The sequence below is a fragment of the Buteo buteo genome, chromosome 3 (assembly GCF_964188355.1).
Source record: "Buteo buteo chromosome 3, bButBut1.hap1.1, whole genome shotgun sequence".
Classification (NCBI taxonomy): Eukaryota; Metazoa; Chordata; class Aves; order Accipitriformes; family Accipitridae; genus Buteo; species Buteo buteo.
Genome location: NC_134173.1, coordinates 32,749,491 through 32,762,588, shown reverse-complemented (window position 1 = coordinate 32,762,588; position 13,098 = coordinate 32,749,491). Strand labels below are relative to the sequence as shown.

The following is a 13,098-nucleotide window of genomic DNA, read 5'->3' as shown; positions in this document are numbered from 1 at the left end:
AAGATCTCTGAACAGACCAAAGTGCTCTCCTGAAGTCCAGAATTGTGACCCTGATTTTCCCCTCTCATCTCAGGATCCTGCACACCACCATCTCATGGTCACTGCTGCCCCCAACCTTTACATCCCTGACCAGTCTTTCCTTGTCTGTAAGTATGAGGTCCAGCCGAGCAGGTCCCCTCATTGGCTTCTCGATCATCTATCAGGAAGTTGTTATCAATGCACTCCAGAAACCTCACGGATTGCTTGTGCCCTGCTATGTTGTCCTTTCAGGACATACTGGGCTGGTTGGCTAAAGACCCCCATGAGGATCTGGGCCAGTGACCATGAGACTTCTTCCAATTGTCTGAAGACAGCTTTGTCTAATTCTTCATGAGCTGGTGCTCTATAGCAGACACCCACAACAACATCACACATGTTGGTGTGCCCTCCAACCCTGACCCACAAGCTCTCAGCTGACTCTCATCTGTCTCAAGGCAGAGCTTCATCCATTCCCACTGCTTTCTCACAAAAAAGAGCAACTGCCCCTCCTAACCATCCCAGTCCGTCCTTCCTAAAGAGCCTGTACCCAGCCAGTGCAGCACTCCAGCAGTATCAGCTATCCCACCGTACCTGTGCAGACAAGGAGCTCATCTGCCATGCTCCAGCCTGAGTGAGAGGCCGCAGGCGCTGCCCGCAGCCCCAGACCTGCAGAGCTGCACCCTCCCTCGGGAGCTAGCTCTGGGTTGTGGCCTCTGCTGAGTCAGGGTAATTTCTCCCCTGGGTGCTGGGGACCATCTCCAGCAGCTCCTTGCCACCATTGCTGCGCACAAAAGCACCGTCAGCCCAGACCCTGGCCCCCTTCTGCCCAAATCGCTGCACCTGCTGGCTGCACGCCATGCTCGATGGTTACACAGGCTCCCCCCAGCACTGGCTGACAGGGTGCCTGGCCCTCCCTGGTCAGGATTCAGCTGGTACAAAAGCTCAAAGCCTCTTTCTCACAAGAAGCTCTTCAGTATTCATACTATCTACCACAGATATCACAAACCAGGTGAAAATTTTACCACCTGCTTCTCTCTACAGGTGAGAAGAACAAGCAGTCAGGGTCAGAGATGCCTTAACATTTTGTGCTGGTTTTGGCTGGGATGTAGTTAATTTTCTTCACAGTAGCTACTATGGGGCTATGGTTTGGATTTGCGCTGAAAACAGTGTTGATAACACAGGGGTGTTTTCGTTCCTGCTGAGCAGTGCTGACACAGCGTCAAGGCCTTTTCTGCTTCTCACCCCACCCCACCAGCGAGGAGGCTGGGGGGGCACAAGGGGTTGGGAGGGGACACAGCTGGGACAGCTGACCCCAACTGACCCAAGGGGTATTCCAGACCATAGGACGTCATGCTCAGCATACAAAGCTGGGGGAAGAAGGAGGAAGGGGAGGATGTTCAGAGTGATGCCATTTGTCCTCCCAAGTCAGCATTACGCGTGATGGAGCCCTGCTTTCCTGGAGATGGCTGAACACCTGCCTGCCCATGGGAAGTGGCGAATTAATTCCTTGCTTTGCTTGCGTGTGCAGCTTTTGCTTTACTATTAAACTGTCTTTATCTCAACCCACGACTTTTCTCACTTTTACCCTTCTGATTCTCTCCCCCATCCCACTGAAGGGGGAGTGAGCGGCTGCGTGGGGCTTAGTTGCTGGGTGGGGTTAAACTGTGACAATCTTTTTTGGCACCTGATGTGGGGCTCAAAGGGCTTGAGATAACGACAGATTTTATTGGAAAGTGTTAGATCAAATTCATAGCTGTTATGGCTCTTTAGCTATTAAATGGCAGGGTCCAGTCCTTTCCATGGGGCTTGCTTGACTTACTGCATGTTAGAGTCTGGTGCTCATAAGTGGCTGCTTTTTGCTTTCGCTGCTTGCTGTACTGCTGTACCACTTATTGTCTTACTCTGCTGTGCCAGGGAACATTTTGATAACAGCAATGGCGATGCGCCTGGGCTGGCAGACGGCCAGGGCATTGCTGTCATTTCTGTGCTGCTGTACTGGACAGGCTGGAACTCCAGTGTGAACTCGAGTCGAAGGGACTGTGACCTGTGGATGAGTCCACGTGGGAGCAGGTACATCTCGAAGCATCTGTGGCCACGGTTATGTCTGTGCCGCAGCAGGTGTGCCTCAGAAGGGATTGTGGCCCATGGATAATTCCATGCTAGAGAAGGTACACCTCGAAGCATCTATGGCTGTGGATAAGTCCATGCTCCAGTAGGTATCCCTTGAAGCATCAGTGGCTGTGCATGAGGTCATGCTGGAGCACCTCAAAGCATGGGGGCATGGATAAGCCCACAATATTGATTTTAACCATTCAGTGATTTTTACCACCACCATTCCAATTATTACAGGGGTGATGATACCCATCAAGGACAAATTAATCATTCCACAATAATCTATTACAGCATTAACAAAAGACAGCTGCCCCAGACATAGAAAGAAATAACATACCTGATACCAGGTACACATTCACTAAGTACCTTAAAAGAAACCTAATCCCTTTCCTTGGGCATCAACAATACCTAAAGAAGCACATGCCCCTTATGTACAAGGAGGAAGAGGAAGGCCACAATATTTTAAAGACTGCCTTCATTAATCTTATGACAAGAACTCCATCAGATATTATACTGTACTACAGGCTAAGTTGTAGCAAAGGACACCAAAGCATGCCTACACAAAACACCGCGAGCTGATGTCCACACCCACCTAGACAGGCAGCGCCTGTAGTCAGTTAAAACTTTACAATGTGGATTTTCTAACAAACACACACAGAAGAGGTCACTCTGACTTTCTCTTGCTCACCTGCAGGTAATTTTCCATCAGGTCCCATTTCAATTTGATGAGAGAGTCAATTATCTGATGAATCAAAAATGCGAGCATCCCAACTGCTGTTCCAATTAGCCCCATCAGCAGCCAGCGATCCCACTCTTTTCTAGAAATAGGAAAACAGAGTTACACCTCAGCCTATAGCACAAGACTAATTACCACGCTTCCTCTCACAAACATGCATTTTTAGAGCATTTTGATTATTAACCATGACTGCATGAATAAGTGGGTCGTTTTGCCACTATCTCTTTAAAAAGTGTACATTCAACAAAACTCTACCTTCAGGTGAAAGCCATTTCCATTTGGGTAAGGAACATGGTTGGATTTTTTAGTTTTGGTTTTTTAATACATAAGTAGCAGTGCAATGTGCTTTCAGATGCTGATTGTTTGATGCCATCTCAAAATCCAGTTATGTGACTCAGTAATAAACATTCAGTAGAGCACTCAGAACTCATTTCAAAGTAATTCCTGTTTTCTTCTGCTGCAACTAATGCACTGAGCACCTATCATACAAATGTGCAAACCTTCACCTCTAGTTTCTGTCTTTCCTAAACTTATACTTACAATAATAATTGTACACCAATAATAATTTCTGATTTATTTCTAGTACCACCTCGGACTAGAGCACCCCTACTGAGATTCAAACACTACATTTCCTGCAGATTACACTAAGAGGCAGTGAATTTCAAGAAAAGTCTCAGTAAGAGAACATTCCCCCACACCTCTGCAAAGTCTCTTCCTTTTAAGCTGTATGCGTTGAGTAGTTAATTTTTTTTGCGTATTTAATAATTTGTCAAGAGCAAAGGCATAAGCACTTTCAAAAAATGCTTTTAATCAAAGTTGCTTCCGGCTTGGCCCCCTTCTACATGCTAATAAAATATTTTCCTATATACAGAAACAATAAATAATGTTTTCTTTATTCCTTCTGCTATCAGGCATGTCCCTGGATTGTCTAAATTAGCCATAGCTTAGAGGTAATTTAACAGTATTTAAGGTAAGTTTACCTGTATGTTTTCTCTTGTAGCCCCTTCTTATAAACTTCACTGTGCGAAGGCAAATAATCCAAACTCTCATGGGCTATCAGGTGTTCTCTCTCCTCCTCCTTGCAGTGAGAATATGCTAAACTGCTTCTGATGATGCTACATTGCCTCCTAAAATCCTGAGAATTAATCAAATCAGGCCCATGATCTTCTGCCATTAACATCTCCTCTTCACCATTTTCCACGCGTGTCCTATGGGAAAAAAGTGATGACATTACAGCCGCCTCCAAGAATCTTTGGGATGTTTATAAGAATGATGTGAGCCCAAGAGCAGTCTTCTTGAGACTGAAAGAGAGAGGAGTGGAAAACCACGCGAGGACAGATGGCACAGAGTTTGGCTAGTTTGTGTTTGCCCTTGGTTTGCTGTGGGTATGCATAGAACCAGCACAGTCAAAGCAACAAAAACTCGTCCGAGCTGGAGCTCTCTGGTGAGGAAGTCACTCCAAGAACACACTGACCACTGTAGCAAGATTATCACACTGGCTCCTTGCTGACTGTTCAGAGGACAGGGATGTTTAAGCCATAGAGGCTTTGTCTGTTTAAAGAGATGATCGCTTGCTGTGCTTTAGGCTGTCCAAAGATCTTGATCCACTAATCTAATCACACAATTTAATTAAATAAAACAAAATCTAGGTTGCAGTGACATTCAGTTAGACCCTGAATTCTTAGTATTATATAGGCACCCTAAAAAAGCTTATTCTCTAATACAGTTTCCTTTGAATTTACATGTCAAATTTCTTTTTAGGTGGATAAAAACCATTTGCTAGACTACCAAACTCACTACAGCCTGGACACTTTACCCAAGGTAGTTTGCAAGTTGGCAGTTCAAAGCACAAGAAGACTTGATGCATGTCAAATATTTACTGTAAAGAAAAATTGGTAACATGCTGTGTGTTTGTCACCTTCGAGGCATGTTTTTGGTTACTGGAGACAGAGTAGAGAAAGATTGCTGCTGCCCTCCACTTACTGGCACATGGACCAATTTGGAAAGGTCTCATCTCAAATAATGAGGAAACATAAATAGTTCTTGGTTGTCAGTTAGTGAGTACTAAATGGCAAGAGAGCAAAAAAGATCTTTACACAAGCCACCTGGAAAACCTTAGTTTTGGGTTTAAGCACAAAAATGTCTTGATATTAGACTGCTAATTTGTGCTTGTACAAAAGTTGGGTTTAACTAGTCCAAGTTTAAAACAGAGCAAGGCAAAACAGAGCTCAGATGAGAAAAGCAGGCACCTGAGCAGAGCTTAGGACCCCGCCGCTGCTTTGTTCAGGGATGCCCGGTCTGGCTACCACAAGGTCTCCCTTTAGCCCATTTCTTTATTTCTGGAACATGGGAATTTGTATGATGTCATTTTCTAGTTGTGTTAGATCAAACTGGTATATGTGAATAGATCTGGGTATTATAAAGATTGCAGCATAAACAGAAATACAAAATTCACTGAACAATACAGAAAGGGGGGGGGGGGGGGACACCTGAAAATAAAGCTACCTTTCTAGGGGAAAAGGATGAGGCTAAGTCACACTGCTCACAAACAACACAGTTACACCTCATTCCATGTCACGATGATTTGTTATGTAAACAGCACAGCTGTTTTTCCTCAAACAGGAATACCATCACCAGCCATAAGAGCACATCTGAGCATGTCTTGGCTGTCCCTAGTTGCCAGAAGAGCGAAGCTGACAACTTCTCTTCCATCAGACACAAATCCAACCCAGTCTCTGCAGCAGTGGCTCAGCTGTACTGCAAATTCTCAGAGGCACACACTCATGTACTCAAATTTTAAAAAACAATATGGAATGAGTTTTCAAACTTTAACCCATAATTATTTTTTTGCACAGACTCCTCTATAGTTAACTTAAGCCCACCAGTATGCTTACTCATCTGAAATATATTTCATGAACCTCTGAGAAGCAGTGCACAAACAGCCAGGTTCCAAAAGCTGGAAGGCAAAAAGCAGAGAGATATTTCAGACTGTAGGGGGGCACAGCTGCATCCCAGAGATTCAGGCACTGAGAGAACTCTACAGAGGACAGACAAGGCCTTGCAAAACACGTACACACACATTCACAGTGCATTCATTATTCTACAACAAAACTTGAAGAGGTATTCCTCCTTAACATAGAAAAACAGTTATTTTCAGAATACTTGGATGAAGAAGGCAAATGCAGATTGGGGTGGTAAAAGCATTCTGTACCAGAAATTCCTGTGCTAGAAATACATACTGCTAAATTGCCCCATCAGAATTTGACCCCAAACCTATGCATTTTGACTGTCATTGTTAAATATGCTCCCCCATACACATTCCAATGCCAAACATGAGTTTTAATCTTTCTTCTGCAAAGTATTTTGGAGGCTGTATTATCTGTCCTGTAAAGCGTGCATAAGGATTGCCTGCTTTCTGCAACAAGTTTTCGTCTCCAAACATCACACAAGGATCTCTCTGCTTTATCCAAGAGCTTCCATAGCTCAGTTTTAGCCATGGACAAAGGCAAGAATAGGCAATGATGAAAGAAAACTTTCTCAGTACTGGAAGATTCCCACCCAGGAGAGCAGAGAACCCAGGCTGTGACCAGTTTCCAAGCTTTCCACTCATTTCTGGCTTTGATACCTGCTCCTGCAAGGCTTGCTACTTTACTTACAAGTGTTCTTAACATCACAGGGATCACAGCCTAACTGGGAACTGCTGCTTTGGAGACAAGGAGGGAAAGGAGGAGTCTGTATTCTGTGCTTAGCACCACAGAAAGCTAGTAGCTACACACTTGTTTGAGTGAAAGCTTTGAAGATTCAAGTCATAAATTGAACTTCACTTAGTTGGGAGAGAGCTATAAAACATCAATGAAGGGAAAAAGCATGCTTTCAAGGTGCCAAGACCCCGTTTGCGAGCCACGGAGCTCCTTCTTCCACTCCCAAGCAGCTTCCACGCAGACCAGGGGACTCCTCACACAAGGGCGAGGGCAGAGTAACGAGGGTGGGCAGACACCAGCACGGCTCTCTCCTCTTTGGTAAGCATAAGCAGGCTGAGCTAGGCTGCCTCCAGTTAGGACCTGGAAAGTAGCTCCCTTGAAATTAGAAAGATCAGCAAAGGATCGGACCACTCCTACTTGGTGATCTGGATTAGAGGTGAGGTGCGGTGAACAGAAGAAATGCAGCTACCACATGATTAGCACTAGCTGGCCAGTCCAACACAAAGTGTTGAGCTACCCCATCTAACTCCCCTCCCAAATAACTGGGGAGAAGGAACAACACAATTTTATTTGACTAAATGTTCTGTAAGTGTGAGAGTATGTGCATGCATGCCCATGCATGCGTTCTTTATACTTTAGAAGACCAGGGTGGAATAAACCCAACCAATACTGTGAAAATGCAAAATGAGTATTCCTAAATTACAAGCCGCAACAAATAAGAACTACCCACCAAACAGCATTAGCAATTCAGCTTGTATTTCATACCAAAACATTTTGCCACTTGTCTTTAAATAGTACAGACATAAATCAGATTCCAGCTATTACACATAAATGCACCTCCAACAGAACTCTAATTCTTGCTATGGTCCTACTAAACTACTCCTACCTCGGCAAAATTACCGGTCACCCATATATGTAGATGGCTATATAACATAATTTCAGCTGTGTAGTAGCAGGCATGTAAAAATCAAGTAAATACTCAGTTGGCGCCCCAGTTTTATGTAGACAAAGAACAGCGTATTTTTTGAATGGTGTCAGGAGTTGTATATACTTAAATTATATTAATTCCTTCCCTCTCCACTGCCCCCCTGTCCTCAGCTACAGGCTCGTTAGTGCAGTGTATGTGATTTGTGCATCTGTCAAGTAAAGCAGTGCACCATTTTTGTTGGCTTCTGTTTTAATACTAATTATCATGCAGATATTATAGTCATAAAATCACAAAAATACAGTAAAGCATTAGAGATTGAGAGTCAAAGTTGTTACACTGAATGAATAACACAATTCCAAACAAATCTGAGAGTAGAAGCAAAGAGTAATAGTTACTACTCTAAGGAACATGAGCAGTTCAGAATTATTTTTTTTTTAACAGATTGAAAGCAGGGCGGTAGAATGAAGAGCTTCCGAAGCAGTACTCTATTCACAGCATCCCACTCTGAAGATCAAAACCACCACACTACTAACTGAGGTGACACTCAAAGATTTTAAATAATGACTGTTTAATGCGCAATCTGAATGACAGCTCAAGGAAGCAAATAATTATCATTGTGATTGAATAGTGATATAAAAATCACTGCTAACTAGAAACATCATGGCTATAAAATTCCATTTCACATATTTCAGTACTTCAAAGTTACAGCATTTAAGAAATGGAAGCACAGTAGTAACTTAGCATCAGAATTTTGCTATAAATGCAATGACTCGTACATTTGATGCTGACTGTAAGGACATAGATGTTTGAAACATTTTCTGATAAGGCTGTAACAAATCTAATATATTGTTACAGGTTAGCAGTACCATATGAGATCATAAAAGCAATCTGCAAATCTTCATACATAAAAAAATGTACATATGTCAGGAAATGGCTTCAGAAAACACAAACCAAGATGACTATGTCTGTCTCCACGAATCCTGACACTGTGATGTTGTGGCAAGGAGTTTAGAGATTTCTCAGAAGCGGACGGTCCCATAGTTCAAAGTGTGACACACCACCCAGAGATGGGAAATAACGCGCTCTCCTGAAACTGCTGCAGTCCAGCAAACAACAAACAGTGGAAGAAACTGTCGGCCAGAAAACGTGGGGGGTGAGGGTTGCTGGCAATTCACCTGATACCACGGCAAAAGCAAAGAGCTTTTAGCATAGACTTTTCTCATTGATAGTATTGACTCTAATAACTACACACATACATTTAAACTTAAAACTGCTGATCACCAATCACTTAGATTAACCTGGGAACTAAAGAGCCAGCCCCCAGCATCACACACTTCCATGCTTTTCATTTACACAGCTCCTCATGGTGGCAAGTTTTGCATATCAAAACCTAAAAGAAATGGGAGTCTCATCTCAACCTGCCGTACCTCACCACAGTTTTTAACAATTTTAAATGCAGGAATATTCTATCTCAAAAAAAGTGAAAGAGATTGAAGTCCTGTCAGGCTGAATTTAAGGAGTTCCAATTGCTAGTTCATCTCCCAAAGTCATTCCGTGAGGCTCAACCCTTTCTTCCGTATTAACCCAATTTTCATGACACTGGAAAGATCTGCTACAAATACCCTCTTCCACATCTTCAGGATAACTTCACAGCTCTAACATTTGAGCTGCTCTCATCCTAATTGTAACAGCTTTTATTCCTGTGACAATTGGGAAAAAATAGCCAATTTTTCATGGTCTATTCTCAAGTCAAGTCAGTAACAGTTGTGTTTACCAGGTTTCTTCTTTTCTTTATAATTTTTAATCAGAAATTGCAAAGGGATATCAAACCCTTCCCCCCTTCCCTTTCTCATTCCTGCATGCTTAAAAAGATAATAGTAATAGCAATATAGTAGTAGGACTAATAATAATTCAAAATGAAAACAGCCAATGCATTAAATCAGCATACCTACACATCTGTAATAATAACCAGGGAGCAGAGTGGGAACAAGCAAAAAGCAGCTGTTGAAAACCTTCTTTCCTTCCTTGTTTATGTCTGCATAGCCATTCCTTTAGTATTTCTGAGTTAACAACATACAGTATAGTTTTTTAAAACCCAAACTGCATAGTTTATACATTATAAAACCATGTTTACGTTCTATCCATCCTGCATATATTAAAAGCAGAAGGTTGGGATGCTTCCTTTAAGAAATGGTGAAGAGTCATAAGTTTGTACAGAAAACATGCATTATATCAAGAGATCCCAAGCACTGGTTATTTGTGCATTACCTCAACATCATCCATTAAGTTATCCATTTATATAGTTTAGTACTGGTATAAATAATAAAAAGGCTTTTTGTATTTCTCACTATTTTAAAATGGTAAAGACTGAAAAACTTCATGGAACTGTTTGAATATGGGAATACTACTTGAGAGTTGGTATATTGCATGTATTTTATAGAATGCAATTCACTGTACATTCATTTAAAACTGTTCATCAGTTGAGCTGAAGGTATACATCCATTTAGTTAAAAAAAGGTTACAAACCACATTAACACTAAGGTAATGTAGAAAGCTGGTATTCTAACCACTGAATTGAGTACTCATTCCTGTGAAAGCTGAGATCAGCTAGTGAAGTGTTTTCTTTTGTATTTTTTTAAAGCAGCCTAAGTAAGTTATTTTCATACTTCCAGCATTACAGGCAATACATCCTTCATATGATTTTAGCCCCTGATCAGCTGGGTCTGCAACAGAAAAGGTGTAACACACTGTTTCAGGGAATAACACAATCACCAGAACAGATGATTTCTTTCAGAAAACTCTCTCCCACAATTGTTTCCTCATGTAAAGTTAACACAAGATGCATTAGTTTTAAAGCTTTTTTTTTTTTTTTTTAAATTAGTATTAAAGAAAGACCACAGGCATTCATCATGTTCCTCCAATACCTCCTGACCTCAGAAATCTTCCTAGGCTTCATGAAAGAGTTCTGAACACATTATTGAGGAAAATTTATGAGAAACATATTTTTTCCCACTGCTTCACTTCTATCTGGAATTTTACTTGCATAAAAGAAAGAAGACCAACAGCAGTCTTTTTTTGTTACAGTAACACATAGTTAGACTTGCTTAATATCAGTTTATTTCTCCTTCTCTAGCAGTTGAGACTAGCCACACCTGGGGCAATCTGGCTGTTTTCAAAAACTAGAGGTCAGAATAAAACCAAGTAGTAGTCAGACACCCTGCCTCTGTCATAGGATGATTACCAGGTGGCCTGCTAAATGAGCCTTCTGCATCAAAAAAATATTGTAAGAGAAGTGTAATAAATATTTTTAGGCCCTGAATTATTGTCCCGAAAGCTACTAAATAAGAAATAAATTTCCACAAACTCACCATATAAGTAACCATGTAAAACACAAATACTTGTCCAAATTACACAGTTTATTATTATCAACATAGTTGATCAACTATCACAGGATGCACTAAAATTTTCCTTTAGGTATCCCCTATACAATAACAAACATTTAGGAGGAATGTGCATTATGCATTTATTTCATAATAGTTGAGGGATTCATTCCTGACTCTGTCTCGCTGGGTGTCAAGTATTCTCAATTTGCTTTCAGGAAGATGAGTGCAATCAAGGCAGTTGGTAGGTGCACACCTTGCAATATTTCATGTACTTTATTATCAATGAGTAAGGCACATTATTTGTAATGTGGATATTTCTGTAGGCTTGCTCATTATATCTTAAGGTTTATGAAGCATAAATTATACCATCTTTGGGGTTTTTTCTTTGCTTCGTAGTAAACTTATCCTTTCCTCGAACAACCAAAATACAAGAACCTTGGCAATGCTTCAGAGTACAACACTAGTTTAAATCACAGTTGATGACCACCAACATGATACAAATTTTCAAATGCAATTTGAAAAAAACATTATATTTAGAACTTTTGCATTTTGCCCCTCATACAACTGGCTTAAAATGGTGCTTTACTTTGCAAGATGTACAAATACAGTTTTGAGAAGAAAAAAAACCACACTTGCTAACAATAGCAAATTCAAATCTTGCCAAAAGAACATAACACAATTTAAACACTTACAAGAGGAAAATTAAAATTTTGGCATCTAAGTAGGCTACCTAAGAGAAACCACAAGAACATGAGAAAACATATTACTAAGTGAACACTGATCAGACAGGGATACCTGTAAGACAACGTAACCTTTCTGGAGAATAGTAAGCAGCAGTGCTTCAAAATCTTCTTCAGGTAATAAGAGTTTTGAGGAGGCTCTTAGCTTTATGCAGTAGTCAAAGACATTTTAAAATTTTGTAATTAATTACACTTAGACTTGTTCCAGTGTGAGCAAAATGGAAAACCAACAGTTAAAATCACTGCAGGAATATTTTTACAGTCATCCTTTACATTACATACCCTGGTGTCAGAGATCAGGTCAACTCCCTCCTCCACTTTTTTTTTCTTCTGCAAAACGTTATCTGGTTACAGCTGGATATGCAGATTTTCACAGATACAAATGGTTAAGACTATAGACAAGGAGGAGTAACTGTTGCAGGATCAACTTGCACCACATACAAACAAGCAAACAACCAGCCCTTTTTCATGCTCCATGAATAAGTCAGTCTCTTAAATTAGGTTACCAAACATGTAATAGTCTATGAGTATTTCTCATTCTCTCAATAGTTTATGCTGAAATTTTCCCCAAAATTCACATCTCAGAACTGTACAGTTCCATTATTTTAATTGATTAAATATAGATTAGCAGTATTAGTGTAAGAAAAAAAGATTTAATGGCATAAAAATAATTCAAATCAAGTAAGAAAATGTTGCAATGCACTTCAGCCAAACCATCACAAACGATATGTTATATAAATACAGACACGAGGTAGCTGGCAGCTACAAATCCACCAATTCTGGAAGTGTCCAATTTGTCTAAAAAGCATAAACTGACAAATACTAACTAAACCTTTCCATTAAAAAAAAAAAAGAACACCTAGTTTATTGCTTTTAAATGTTCATTCTTTACATCAGAAATAGGCAAAGGCATATCCAAGAAAGTTACCTGGCTGTTGATGGCTTTTGTTTATATTCACTTTTTCAAAAGAACCACTAAATAAAATTTTGAATGCAAATAGCTGATTTGCTCCCAATGCTACATGCTCTCACCAAAATAAACAAAGGCTTGCATTTTCCAAGAGGGGGGCGGGGAAAGAAGGTATAATTTCCAAAAGGATAGCATTAACTACTTTCTTATGAGAAATCAGTAACAGAACTAAAACCAGAGCTCCCACCAGACAGATACATTGAAAAAAACCAGACCAACAATTGCAGGAGAGGCAGAAAGCATTCTAGCTACGAAGACAGTGGTGTCATGGCATATGATACACAGAATGCAGATGGAAATATGATGATCTGTACCACAGGTGTAATTTTTATTAAAGCTTCCTGAAGCTTCTTTTTTGTGTGTTTCAGAAAAGGCAAAAGTGGAACAGACAAGAAAAAAAGGCAAGAAACATAAAAGAGGAAAAGATGCAAGAAAGCAAGAATCAAGGCAGCAACTGCAAAAGCAAAACAAAGGACTGAGAAGTAGGACAGACTTCAGCAATGTGGTCTG

General features: G+C 40.7%; 1 protein-coding gene across 1 annotated transcript in view; it reads right to left on the bottom strand.

The window, feature by feature from the left end:
* LOC142029037 (chloride channel protein C-like) overlaps positions 1 to 4,097 on the bottom strand; it is an 82,194-nt gene extending 78,097 nt beyond the window's left edge. The window contains exons 1-2 of the mRNA XM_075023266.1: positions 3,847 to 4,097; positions 2,819 to 2,948 (exon numbers count right to left, since the gene is read on the bottom strand). Coding sequence (XP_074879367.1) covers positions 2,819 to 2,948; positions 3,847 to 4,097 — 381 coding nt within the window. The remainder of the gene's footprint in view (positions 1 to 2,818; positions 2,949 to 3,846) is intronic.
* Positions 4,098 to 13,098: the final 9,001 nt, after the last annotated feature.